This window comes from Hippichthys cyanospilos, chromosome 8 (assembly GCF_059441005.1).
Source record: "Hippichthys cyanospilos isolate Australia breed blue-spotted pipefish chromosome 8, RoL_Hcya_1.0, whole genome shotgun sequence".
NCBI lineage: Eukaryota > Metazoa > Chordata > Actinopteri > Syngnathiformes > Syngnathidae > Hippichthys > Hippichthys cyanospilos.
The window spans coordinates 171,166-183,832 of NC_142376.1; the positions used below are offsets into that span (position 1 = coordinate 171,166).

A 12,667-nucleotide genomic window follows, 5' to 3' on the forward strand; every position below is an offset into this window, starting at 1 on the left:
GAAATCTAGTGTGCAAAAAGTTCTGGCCTCAACACACGCCGCCGCTAAAAACATGGCTTTATTGTCACAAACACAAAGGTGGGTGCGGTCCGCGTCTACGCCTGCAGGAGCGCGGCGGGCACCACGTCCGCCAGCAGTCGGTTGAGGGCGCCCACCTTGTCCTCCAGCAGCTTTTTGTCCTCGCGGGCTTGGTGGCGGCTCCGCTCGCTCCGCTGCAGCGCTTGCAGCAGCCGCGAGTTCTCCACGTAGAGCTCCTTCAGCATGGCGCTCGACTTGACGTTCTTGGCCGTCTGCGGACGCGCGGGGCCTCGTTAAGACGCCGACCGAAAAGGCGTTTCTTCCGGCCGCCCGGGTTCTTTCCCGGAGTTCGAACGCGACGCGGGACCTGAAAATTGACCTTGACCCACCTGCCGTTGGAGTTGGCGGGCCTTGTCGCGCAGGACGGCGCGACAAGCCTTCAGCTTGACTTCCAGCTCCTGCGCGCATAGGCGCGCCTCCGCCAGCGCCTTCTCGTGCCGTTCCTGCGGGTGGGCCGGCCGGCGTCAGCGCGGCGGGTTTCGCCCGGGTTTCGACCGAGCGGCGCTCACCTCCTCCGCGCGAGCCCGTAGCCGCAGCCCCTCCTCCCGCAGCCGCGCCGCGCTCTCCCTGAGCTCCAACCCATCCCGCCCCCCTGGATCCGGCGCCGCGGAGGCCTGAGGCGAGACGGGGCGTGTAAACGGGGAGCGGGTCCTCGGCTTGCGTCCCGGTCGCATCGGGCCGCCCGGACGTACCTTTTCCGGCATTCGGTTTCGCGGGTCTTTCTCCGAGCGCGCTTCCCGGTCGATCGGCGCGCCGGGCGCGAGGCTCACTTTGCGGTCGCCTAGTGTGGCCGCCCTCCGGAGCTCCGCCTCGGTTTTCTGCCCCTCTGTCACCGCTGCGCTAAGCTCCGCCTCCATCTCGCTCAGCTGCAGCGCGGAAGAACGTCGGACAAAGGACAAGCAACGTTGGGCCCTCGCCAGACTATCCCGAGAAAATGTCTTGCACTCGCTTGTCAAAGCCACAAGAGGGCAGCAAAGCGCTTCGTCGCCCCTCCCTCAGATGCTTCGGTATTTAAAAGGCACGACTGTGAAATTGCCCACCCCGCACCGTGTTGAAGTCGCTGTTTTTCCGGACTACTACTAACCCATGTCACCCAACTTGTATAAATATTGCGCTCCACGCTTACGCCGGCCTACCTGGCGCTTGCATTCGCCGAGCTCCTCCTCCAGCCGCAGCCTCCGCCCCCGCTCCAGCTCCGCCTCTTCCTGCAGTCGCCGCACCTGAGGGCGGCGGCTTTCAGTCCGGGAAGGGCCTCGGGGCGGACGGCCTCACCTGGGCCCGGAGCCCTTGGCGCTGCGCGCTCAGCTCGGCCTTGGCGGCGCTCAGCTCGGCGTTGGCGGCGCTCAGCTCGGCGTTGGCGGCGCTCAGCTCGGCGTTGGCGGCGCTCAGCTCGGCGTTCCGGCCGCTCAGGACCTCCGCTTCCTGTCGGTACGCCGCCGTCTGTCTCGGAGGTCGCTCGGGGGCGGCGGCGCGCTCTCACCTCCCGCCGTAGCCGGTCGGCTTCCCGCCCGCCGCCCTCCAGCTCCCGCAGCTCCCTCCTGGACCCAGCCGGTCCGAGAGCTTGTGAGCGGCGCCGCTCGAGACGTCCCCCGCGGGGCCAAAGCTCACCGACCTCTTGTCGGCGACCTCCTGGTCCGGCCCGTCCACTTCCTGCCGCGGGACGCAGAGACGGCGGCGCAGGGCGGCGTTGTCGGCGCGCGCCTCCTCCAGATGCGCCCTGCGCGCAAGCAAAAAGGCTCAGACGCGGCCGCGAGAAAACAAGAGTGCCCGAGACGTCCGCGCCGGCGATCGGGTTAGTCGCGACGACGGCGACGCGTTTGAGGCGAGATCACGGGACGTCGGCGGCGACGGCTCGAGGGAGCGGCACGGTGCGCCACCGACCTTGGGGGAGCCTTCCGGTCCCGGTCCCGGTCCGGGTCCTGGAGCCGCAGAACAAGCATTTCCATTTCCAGAAGCTGCTTTTTCATCTTCCGCTTGTCCAGCTCAAAAGACTCGTCGGCCCGGGTTCCCGGGTTCCCGTTGTCCCGCGGCTCTTCCATCTCCTCTTCCGTGTCCACCATCTGAGCGGAGAGCCGGTCGGCCAGGGCCACGTAGCCGCGCTTCTCCGGGCTCAAACGGGCCACCTCTTCCGTCTGCGGGTCCAGGCTGGAGCCTGGACGCCAGACGCCGCCGCGGTCCCGCTTCGGCGCGTCCCGTAGAAGCTCCGCGTGACGGGCTCGCTCCTCGGGGTCCGCCTCTCGCCGGTCCCCCGACCTCTGGAGCCCCATTGGCTCCTCCCGCTCAAATTTCCCACGCGAGGCCGGAGGCTCGCGTGGGGTGACCACCTCGTCCGCTCGCGGCGGCGGAGCCTCCCGCTCACGGTGGCGGCGTGCCATTTGCGACTCAGCGTGCGGCCCGCGGGACCGGCGGCCCCACTCCCCCGGGAGACGAGCCGCCTCCTGCTCCAGCCTCCTTGCTTCTTCCCGCTCCTCCAGCTTCATCTCCTCCTCTGTCAACGTCTCGTCCCGCTGGAGACGTTCCTTCTCTCGCGGCCTCCTCTGGCTGTCTTCTTCCATCTTCTTGTCTTCCTCCTGCCTTCCCCTTTCCTGTTCATGTTCTTCCTTCCGCAGGATCCTCCGCTCAGTCTTCTCCTCTTCCAGCCTCCTCTTTTGCTGGTGTAGATGTTCCTCTTCCTTCGGGCTCCTCTCCTCCATCTTCTCTTTGTCCTTCCCCAAACTCCAACTTTCCTTCCGCAGGCGTTCCTCCTCCTCCGGCCTGCTCTCCCCCAACTTGCGCTCGTCTTCCTCCAACATCCCCTTTTGCCGTCGGGGCTGTTCCTCCTCCTGCAGCTTTCTCTTCTTTAACTTCTGCTCGTCTTCCTTCCTCTTTTCCTGCGGGGGTTCCTCCTCCTGCGGCCTCCTCCGCTCCATCTCGCGCTTCTCCCGCTCGGGCCGGGCGCCTGGCTGTCGGCGGCGCTCCGGCCGCCTCCTCGCGTCCCGCCGCCGGCGGTTCTGGCGCAGCAGTTGCAGGCGGCGCAGCAGGCGGCGCAGCAGGCGGCGCAGCAGGCGGCGCCGACCTTCGGCGTGATGCAGCTTCATCCGCGAGAGCTCCAGGGCCGCCTCCTCCCTGCTCACAAAGCGACCTCCGGGCAAAGCGAGAAACGAGCGCGGCCGAGCGAACGAGCGAAGATGAAACTTGGAAGGCGGGCGGCCGCGCCGGCGTTTCCGTTTTGGAAGCGGCGGGGGAAGAAGAAGAGGCTGCACCCACCTGACGGTCATGACTTCCTGCTCCATCTTGAGCTTAAGCTCCGCCTCCAAGCGGTCCTTCTCGGCGCTCGGCTCCCGGACCAAGTTTCCCATCCCCCGGGCAAAGTCGTCCTCCGGGTCGGCCCGGTCCCGCCGCGTCCCGGGGAGCCGAGCCAAGGGCCTGCGCTCCCGCTCGGCGCGCCGCGTCTGATGGCGCAGGCCGTCCAGCGCCTCCTTCAGAGACCCGGCCCGGCGCTCCGCCTTTTGCTCCTCCAGCTCGCCGATTTCCAGCTAGAGGGGCGGCGGACGCCGACGGTCACGGGACGGGAGGCGCCGGGCGTCGGGGAGCGCGCGCCTCGGCTACCTCGAAGGCCCGGGCCGTATCCTTGCGCTCCGCCTCCACGCCGCGCCGCATGCGCTCCAGGCCGCGCTCGTAGTAGTCGACCTGAGGACGGGGACCGGCTCGGGCGGGGGTCCGGTCCCGGCCCGCCGCGCGCCCCTACCTGCGTCTCCAGCTGGACGTTGAGCTCCCGGATCTCCCGCCGGTGTTTGCTCTTCAGCTTCTCCAAGGCGAATTCCGTCTCGATGCTGACGGCCGCCGCTGTCCGGGGAGCGGGCGGGAGTCAAGCCCCGCCTACCTTAGGGCTTCCGACGCGTTTGCGAAGGCGGGGGTCGACATTTTGGAGCGGCAAATCGCGGCTGGGTTTGAACCGGCGCGCAAACACGTAGGGCGGTGTTTGGAAGTCCCGCTAAAAGAAACGCCCACCCAGGATGCCGATCAAGAATTCCCTCGTTAACGGACGCCACCGAAAAGGGGAGAGTTGACGCCAGTCCCAAATGTTGACTCCACGCTTGGGTACGAACGAGGAAAGGCCAACGGACCCGAGTCGTCGGGAGCGCCGGCGCGAGGAGGGGACGAGTGACGCTTGGTGCCGCCGCCGTCGTCTGAAAAGGACGGGTAGGGTTAGGGGCGTCCGAAAAGGACCGAAGACACAAAAGCTGGCAATCGACGCGGCGACGGCCAAACGAAGCTTCGTGAAGCTAGATTGCGCTTCCTTTGCCGTTTGGCGCCATCCGGCGGTCCGGACGCCCCAAACGTCAACGGTGTCGAGAACGACGCCGATTTACTTACTTTCTCGGCAAAATACATGGAGCGCTATAAGGATCGTGCGGCCTTCGTTTTTATTTCAAAATAAGAGCGCCTCCGCCGCCGAGACCCGGCACGGATTTTCTCTCGGCTTCGTATTCGGAACCCGCAATTCGGAACCCAATTTGGTTGCCGTTGTTGAATTTGTCCAGCGGAAGGTTGCACCGAGAGCGAGTCGACCTTTGGCCACATTGGGACGGAGCCGTTTCAAACGCTAGCCGAGGAGCGCGCGCGGGACAGGCGGGGTGGTCGGCTCACCCGAGTCGGACCGGCTGCCGGGCGGCGTTTCGGACCAGCCGAGGGGCGCGGCGGCGGCGGCGGCGCGCGCAGACTTCCCGCGGCTCTTCTTGTGACTCCTCAGCAGCTCCAACTCGGAGCTCAGCTCGTCGTTTTGGTCGCGGAGCTCCTGGGCGCGCGGGGAAAGGCGCCGGCCTCAGCCCGCCGCAGTAAACCAGCGAAGGAAAAAGGAGCTCGCTTACCCTGCAGCGGCGCTCGCAGTCTTCCCGGAGCCGCGCCAGCTGGTCTTCGGGGTCGAGCCCGCCGTCCGGCTGCCGAGAGAGGAGAACGGGCCTCATCCATCTTTGATGCGAGGTCACCCGACACGCCGGCGATTCCGACCTCGCGGCGCAGCAGCTGCGTCAAGTCCCGGCGCAGGCGCCGGCCTTCCTTTTCCGCCCGGCTCAGCCCCAGCTTCGCCTCCGCCAGCTCCTCCTCCAGACGGCTCTTCTCCTGGTTGGGACCGAGGGCGACCCCGTTTGGACCGTTGTAAAAAGGAAGGCCCGAAAAGCGTCTCCGGCGCACGGGGCGTCACGTGGGATCCGGCCGCCCCGTCGCCCGCATTTCAGGCCCTCCTTTTTCAGCTCTTCGCTGGCAAAGCCGGAGTAGAGAAGCCCGGCGAGAAAAGCGCCGCGCGAGCGGCCGACGCACCTGCGCGGCGGCGGCCAGCTCCTCCCGTAGCTCGGCCTCCCGAGCCCCGAGCTCGCTCAGCTGCCGGCGCAGCCGTCGGCCTTCCCGCTCCAGCTCCTGCGCGGCGGCCTCGCTCTCCTGCTCCGCTCGGCGGCGCTGCGCCGCCAGACGCTCGCGGAAGTCCCGCTCCAGCTCCCTGCCGACCGCAGAGCGGCGCGCGTCACCCGTCTGCAGCTTTCTCCCCGACGGCGTGACGTCGCCGGCCAAGACCCGAGCCGCATTTCCGAAGGGAAGTCGAGGGGATCCCATTCATCTTTAAAGCGGGAAAAGCCCGCAAAATGCAAATGATGGCTCGGCGCGAGATTCGACCTTTCCTGTATTTCTCTGCCGTTTCTCCGCCGCTCAAGCGTGATCTCGGAGAAGACAAACTTCCGGAGCGGCCCCGCCGCTCACCCGACCCTGGTCCGGTTGAGCGCCTCGGCGCCGGCCAGCCGCTCGTCCGCCTCGCGCAGCAGCTGCAGGTTCCCGCGCTCGGCCCGCTCCAGGTCGGCCTTGGCCTTGTCCCGCTCGCCGCGCGCCTGCTCCGCGCTCGCCCTGACGGTAGGCGCCGGCGTCACTCGGGCCGAGCCGAGGCGGGCGCGCCGGCCGGCCGGCCGGCTCACCGCAAGTGCCGGATTTCCTTCTTGTAGCTGATGAGCGCCGCCCCTAACCCGCCGGCCAGGAGCTCGTTGTCCAGGGCCGCCGTCAGCTCGCGCAGACTGACGCGCTCCTCGCCGGGCAAGTCCAGGGCCTGCGCAAAACTAGCGGTCGGCGCCCGCCCACCCGGATGAAGGAACTTTCCTTTCTGCACGTGTCCAAACATCCGCCGGTGCCGTTTCCTCACGCGGCGTTGGCATCGGGCTAGCGGGGGCTCTCGCTCTAAGCGACGTCTTTGACGTCATCGGCGCTTTCTGCTCCGTTTCAAATCTTTGCGCTCAGAAGAAACCCGCAGAAAAACAAACGGGGCCGGCGGGGGCGGACGACCGCCGCGGAACATTTGGGGGACGCGGACCTCGGCCACCGACCTGCAAGACGTCCCGGGCGTCGCGGACGCCCTCGTCGCTCCACAGGGCGACGAGCCCCTCGGGGCTGGCGCATCCCGAGCCGTCGTCCAGCCGGCTGAGGACGTGGGGCCCCGGCGCCGACCCGTCCTCCGCCTCGGTCTGCATGCCAGAGACCGCCGTTGGGAAAGAGACGCGTGACCGACCGCGGATTAAGGCCGGTCGGCGAGGAGGGGCGCGGGGTCAGCTGACCCCGAGGGCCGCGTCGAGAGAGCGCGCGGGCCTCCTTTTAAAGCGCCTCCCTGTTGCCGCCGTCCTGGAGAGCCGCCACTTTCGCTCTCCGCCCTGCGCGCCAAACGATTCGCTCATCTGCCGTCGGCTCCAGCTGATCAGCTCATCATTTGAATCAGGTGCGAGCGCGAGAAGGAGGGAGCGGAGCGGAGCGGAGCGGAGCGGCCCTCCGGGACTTGAGCTCGGCACCCGATCAAATGGATTCGGTAGCTCTTCTTTTCTCAGTGCGACCTGAAGTCGCTTGCGCCGAACACTGCCAATTCCCGCATGGTGTGAGAGCAGCGCGGCGCCCTCTCCCGGCCAAGGAGGGAAGCGTTTGCCACCACGACGCGCCCTTTCCGCAAAGCTTAAGATTTAGAGCGTTTTTCCTTCGAAATGAAGGAATTCAACGATCGTACATTCTTTACGAGCAACACTATGTTCGAAATATCATCGTAGGTCTAGTTATCATGAAATGATATTACTTGGGGGAGGGGGGGGAGGGGTGCCCACGTCCGTTCTGGCGAAGGACAGCGCAGGAGTGATTATTTCGGGTTAGGGGGCGCGCGTCATTTTTCACACGCGCCCGCGGGAGCTGCGGGGGCGCTGCGTAATGGCGGCAATAAATAAACGCTCCTCCTCTTGCCGTCCGGAGCAAAATGTTACACGCGCAGTGTCACTTTAAAGCGTGGCCGTCAAAGTCCGGTCGCGAAGGTCCGGCATCCTGCGCGTTTCCCGTCCTCCTCCGTCCTGACGCGAACGATCAGCGTCGTCTTCAAGCTCCTGCCGAGCTTGCGGATGAGCTACCCGTTGGCGTTATGCGGGGAGAAACGTGCAGGACGGGGGCCCTCCGCGCTTTAAGGAGCGAATCGAAGAAAGGTGAGGAGAAGGAAGGTGCCGAGACCGACGCCTCCGACCCCGAGCGGCGAGGAGCAGCAGATGGGGGCGGAGCGGCGCAGACGGTCCCGGAAGCGCGCCGGCGCGACCCGCTCCGACTCGCGGCGCTCCTGCGACAGTTAAGCAAACGGAGAGCCCGCTCTTGCCATCGCCGAGCAATAGAATGAGAATCTTTTTTCCAAACCAGACGCCCGATTGCGAGGGGTCCGAGAGGTCTTCCTTCCCGCCGTTCGCGCCAGCGCCTTCAAGAAATTCACCCCCCCCCCCCCGCGTTAAAGTACCTGAACAATGAGGGAGCGTGGTACCGAGGGCGCGTTTGGGCCCCGTTTTCACGCAAGTAGGACATGGCGAAAGCGTTTACATGCGCGTGGCGAAAAAAACAACAAAAAAAAAACAAAAGAAGAAAAAAACTGACGGGAGAAAGAAGTCAAAGAAAAGGAATACGCCAAAGAAAAAGAAAAGCAAGGCGTTTGTTGCGCTCCACTGGAGCAGGAATGCGGAATGCAGGAGGCGGGACCCTCCGCCAACGTCTTGCCGAAACGCGGACGCCGCGCGCCCGCCCCAAAGTCTTTCTCGGGGCGCCGGAACTTGATGCCCGCCTCGTCGGAAGGAAAGCGGAAGGCATCCTCGAAGATGGCGGCAAAGGCCCATTCCAAGAAAAACAGACCAAACGCTCAACTGCGAGTGCGCATTTCGCTAAGTTACGGAATGAAACTAAGCGCAGAGTGACTCGACTGCTGTAAGTCGGACGAGGAGGATGGCCAAAGTGCGCTTGCTGCCTCCCGGTGGCCGAGGCGGGCACGTGGAGTCCTTTGCGTCATCGCGTGTGCGTGTGCGCGTGCGCGTGCGTGTTACCTCCACACTGTCCAAGGAGGCGGATCGCCGGAAGTCGGGCCCGCGGAGTCCGGGCGACGCGGGCGACTCGGGCGACTCGGGCGACGCGGGCGACTCGGGCGACGCGGGCGACTCGGGCGACGCGGGCGACGGCCAGCAGCCGGCGTCGGGACGCGAGCGGCGGCCGTAACGTTTGTCGCCCTTGACGAACTTGGGCTCCACTTCGTCCGCGACGGCTGCGGGAAGAGCGCGTCAGCGGGCGCGTCGGCTGAGGCGTCCGCGGCGCCTCCCCACCTGGCGCCAGGGGGCCCGGCGAGGCCTCCGCGCAGCGCCAAAGGCCCGCCAGCTTGCCGTTGAGGGCCTCAAAGGCCACCTGAGGGGGCAAAGCGGAGCGATTTTCACACAACGGGACCGAACTTTGCTTTTTCCGCCCGATCCGCGGATAGAGCCAAAAAAGGAACGGAGCTCGGATGAAACGGATCAATCAAACCCTATTTTGACACCCGGGATCTAAGGCTCCGCCTCCTCCCGGGTGCGAGTCCCCCACGAGCGGCAGGCCTCTTTCTTCCGGCGCCATCCGTCGGCGTCCCGGAAAGTCCTTTCACCCCTCCCGACGCCAGGGCGACTTGAAGCCGACGCCCCCCCCCTCCCAGGCCATTTTGCCACTTGCCGTCGACTACAAATGACATCAGCGTCGCTCTCAGGTAAGCGCCGATGGCGGCCCGCCTCGCCAACGGCGCGAAGACAAACTCGCAAAAGTACGCCGTGGATGAAAAGTCGAGTCGGTCGCTCAAGTCTTCGCTAGCCTGAGTGCGCGCGCGCGCGAGAGACGAGGGGTCCTGGAAGCGCTGATGGTTTCTATGGCAACGATGCGAACGCGGCAGGAACGAAAGAAAGTCCAAAAACAGGAGGGGAAAAAGACAGCCCAGAAAAAAAAAAAAACTTCACATGTTCCAATTTGGACCGAGTTGAAGTATCGCCCTCCGCTCAACTCGAGTTAGCCATTCGTTCGGTGACGTAAACGGTTGCGTTACCGGGCAAGTTTAGTGGCGCGACTTACCGAAAGTCAAGAGGACTTGTTCACGCTTTTGTTTCATCCGTGCTTCTCGTCGTCTTCTCTCTTTTTACCCTCTTCTTCATCCGCTCGGCGAGCGAGTCTTCCTCGAAGAGTGGATTCAACTTCCGGTCACTTTCCAAAACAGAGCTGAAAACGCTCAACTCCACCGCGGCAGGCGAGAAACAACACTCAGTCGCAGCTCCGCCCTTGTTTTCGGTTGCTGTTCCAAATGATAACCGAAGTCCAAACAATACTTAAAGTGCAGTTCGGAGTCTTCCTTCTCGTAAAGTCGAGCTCTTATTCTGATTCAACTTCCGGAGCGCGGCGCGCGTGTAGCGAAGCACGTTTCGGCCGCTCGGTGGAGCCGCGAAATCCAGGGGAGACGAGAACCGGGATTGGTGGCGCGTGTGTGACGTCACGCACAAGCGACCAGAAAACGCTGACGCTGCAAATGGTTAAAAAAAAAAAAAAAAAACGGTGGAAGGGTTCGCTCGTGTTTCTCCGTTCGTTTGCGCATAATTGGTCATTAGCCAATTGCCTTTTTGTAATAAAAAAACAAACTCCTTCCGCTAAAAAGTTTCATCCGACGGTATTTTGTGAATACTGAATATAACCAGTTTGAAGCTGTTTTTTGCACAAACATTTCACGATTCTTTTGTGTGCGTCTTGCGTTTAAGGATTGGATGTGCGTAACAAACTCTTTGGTCCAATGAACGCAAACGCAAACCGTAAGAGTGCACTTTTGCTGAGGGGACGGTCAGATAAAACACGCGACCTTTCTTTTGTGATTTGTACCCTGGGACGCTGTTGGGTTTTTGAATCGTTGGGACGGAAGCTCAGTGTGAATTCGGGGATTCTAAGAAGGTCGTTGGAAAAGCACAAAAAGTTTGCCCGTCCCTGACCGGAGTCCGGCGGGCGGGCGCACGCAGAGCTCTTGTTGGCGTCGGCCGTCCGGCTGTGGCCCCGCTGTGGCCCCTGTCACAGGATCGGAAAGCGGAGGACTGCTTGGAGGATAGGTGCCCCCCCCCGAGAAAAATATTGCCGTACACTTGAGAATATTTAGCCCACCGAGGAAGCGTTCCAGTTGAGGAAGTCGGTCCGAGTACTCGACTGACCGTCCGAATCCCATCTTTCCGCCCGCGTTGAATTTTGGAGCGTATTCGTGGAACCGGTGGAACCTCGGGAGCGGATTTTGCCGGAACGACAAGGTCGCTTTTTATTGCATTTCCACCGCGGGGGGCCCATCCCGTTGTTTTCTTGAGTTACAACGCCGCGTCAAACGACGGAGTCCGGAGCCGTCCCTCGCAGCGTGGACAGAGGACGCATCCCCAAGGGACAAAGCTTTATTCCGCGCAAGCTTGCCAACGTAAGAAGAACACGATGGCGGAAGCGCGCACGTGCGCCACGCCGTTTTGCTTATTTCGGACCGAACACCTCCGGCAAACTCCGAAGCGGTCGCCCGGCCCCCTCCCGCGTGACGTCCCCGCGCCAGGCCCGGCCGTTCCCCGCCAAGTCTCGTTTTGTCCTTTTGGAGCCGGCCGCGTTAGGGCGGCAAAAAAACAAAAAAAAACAAAGGTTTTCAGTGTATTTCCGGAAGACGGCGGGTCCCGTCCGCAGCGGCGTCAGGGGGGCCCCGGCGGCGGGTTTCGCGCGGGATCGGCGGCGGTCCCCTGGTAGACCATCCTGTTCTTGATGCCGTGCCGGATGACCCGCTGCTGCGCCCGCTGCCGGGCGTTGACGGCGCGGCAGTAGCACCTGCGCACGGCGCTCGGCGTCAGCGGCCGCGCGTCGCGGCGGCGGCGGCGGCGCTCGGCGCCACTCACCAGGAAGCCAGAGCGCCCAGCAGGAAGCCCCCCGCGCCCACGTCAAACGACCTCTTCACTCGACCTGCGCACACGCCGGTCACCGCCGTCACCGTCGTCATCGTCGCGAGCAGCCGCGGCGCGCGTGCACTAACTGGTGGCCAAAAAGTGCAGGAGGCCGGCGGCCAACGAGGCGCCGGCGCCGTGCAGGACCGCCTCCCGGGCGCACGGCGTCTTCTGCACGTCCAGGATGCCGAGCAGGCGGTAGCCCTGCGCGCGCGCCGTTCAAAAGACGAATCAGCGCGCCTTTCTTTGGAGCTTTCCAACGAGCCTTCGCCGGCTTGGTTGCCAATGACCACGTTTAGAAAAACATATCAACTCATTCGAAGCCGGGGACGGCTTTTCACGTTTTTTTTTTTTTTAAGAGTCCGGACCATCGATGCTTTGGGACACTAAGGGCAGGAATTTCCAGATACTTAAGTATCTAGAATTGAATGTGTGGACGTCCCGGCCCGGCCCGGAACGAGTTGAAGCGGAGAGCCGTGCAAACGTTCACAATTTTATATAAAATAAAATGAAATGACGACATTTATTAAGAACGCAAATAATTTCACAGACCCCCTGCAGCCAGGCCGCGGACCCCCCCACACGCTGTAAGTGTGATGTGAAGTGGTCTTCGCGCCGTAAACACCAAAGCCAGTCCTCGAGGGCCGCCCATCCGGCATGTTTCGGAGGTTTCTGTCCTCCTAACACACCTGATTCAAATGATCAGCTCATCAGCAAGCTCGGCGGAAGCCTGACAACAAACCTGATCATTTGGATGACGGAAACATCAAAAACATGCAGGATAGGCGGCCCTCGAGGACCGGCTTTGGACATGCCTGGCGTAAAACGACGTTGGCCTCGAACTACCCACGCAATAGGTTGACAAGTTGTTGGCAAAGTCTCCGCAAAGGGAAAACGCCTCGCTCTCGCCCCCGTCGGAAAGGCCGAAGGCCAAAGGCCAAAGGCCAAATGCAGGCACGTTTGGATGCGCCCGAAAACCGGCGAACGATCGTCACGTCACGCAAGGCGACGCGTGGCGAGGCTGACCGACCTTCGGCTCTCGCGGCGCTCCTTCGTCTTCGCCGTCCGACATTTCAGCTGAGACGCGCGGCTCCCGTCCGTCTCGTCCGGACGGAACCGGAAACGCGGGGCGACCTTGGCGCTCGGCACGCGCGCGGGCGCTTTAAAGGTCCGACTCGCCCGCAGACAAGGAACCTTCGCCAGCAACTTTCAGTTCCGCTTGACGTGACAAGCCGGAAGTCTTCGGCGTTTGACCAAACAAACGAGAAGGCCGGGTGCAAAACGTTTCCTGCCGACCGCGACTTCAGTCACGAGAAAGCGGCGACCTTGCAATCCATCGGTGGCCG

The 12,667-nt window shown here is 63.6% G+C and overlaps 2 protein-coding genes across 2 annotated transcripts; both read right to left on the minus strand.

The window, feature by feature from the left end:
* Positions 1 to 40: 40 nt before the first annotated feature.
* LOC148419694 (uncharacterized) lies at positions 41 to 10,582 on the minus strand. Its single transcript, XM_088421945.1, has 24 exons — positions 10,522 to 10,582; positions 10,356 to 10,428; positions 10,249 to 10,309; positions 8,691 to 8,769; positions 8,418 to 8,632; positions 6,420 to 6,557; positions 6,018 to 6,145; positions 5,809 to 5,949; positions 5,377 to 5,551; positions 4,929 to 5,178; positions 4,708 to 4,855; positions 4,069 to 4,247; positions 3,806 to 3,903; positions 3,667 to 3,747; positions 3,325 to 3,593; positions 1,960 to 3,183; positions 1,691 to 1,795; positions 1,559 to 1,616; positions 1,351 to 1,500; positions 1,215 to 1,298; positions 771 to 944; positions 588 to 692; positions 408 to 521; positions 41 to 290 (listed from the first exon to the last, which is right to left on the minus strand). The coding sequence occupies exons 1-24, from the start codon at positions 10,580 to 10,582 to the stop codon at positions 96 to 98; spliced, it is 4,305 nt and encodes a 1,434-aa protein (XP_088278071.1). The 3' UTR covers positions 41 to 95.
* A 200-nt stretch (positions 10,583 to 10,782) lies between these two features.
* On the minus strand, positions 10,783 to 12,502 carry cox20 (cytochrome c oxidase assembly factor COX20). The gene is made up of 4 exons (XM_088421177.1): positions 12,352 to 12,502; positions 11,411 to 11,525; positions 11,277 to 11,340; positions 10,783 to 11,208 (listed from the first exon to the last, which is right to left on the minus strand). The coding sequence occupies exons 1-4, from the start codon at positions 12,391 to 12,393 to the stop codon at positions 11,076 to 11,078; spliced, it is 354 nt and encodes a 117-aa protein (XP_088277303.1). The 5' UTR covers positions 12,394 to 12,502; the 3' UTR covers positions 10,783 to 11,075.
* Between the last annotated feature and the right edge of the window lie 165 nt (positions 12,503 to 12,667).

Bases quoted from the DNA above. Each gene is read 5' to 3' on its own strand.
- cox20 (XM_088421177.1), bottom strand. From the start codon at position 12,393: ATGTCGGACGGCGAAGACGAAGGAGCGCCGCGAGAGCCGAAG. The intron at 11,341-11,410 runs GTTAGTGCACGC...GCGTGTGCGCAG, and splicing joins CCTGCACTTTTTGGCCACCA to GTCGAGTGAAGAGGTCGTTT. The intron at 11,209-11,276 runs GTGAGTGGCGCC...CGCCGTGCGCAG, and splicing joins CTGGGCGCTCTGGCTTCCTG to GTGCTACTGCCGCGCCGTCA.
- LOC148419694 (XM_088421945.1), bottom strand. From the start codon at position 10,582: ATGGGATTCGGACGGTCAGTCGAGTACTCGGACCGACTTCCTCAACTG. The intron at 4,856-4,928 runs GTAAGCGAGCTC...CCGCGCGCCCAG, and splicing joins ACTGCGAGCGCCGCTGCAGG to GAGCTCCGCGACCAAAACGA. The intron at 1,617-1,690 runs GTCGGTGAGCTT...GGCTGGGTCCAG, and splicing joins CAGGAGGTCGCCGACAAGAG to GAGGGAGCTGCGGGAGCTGG.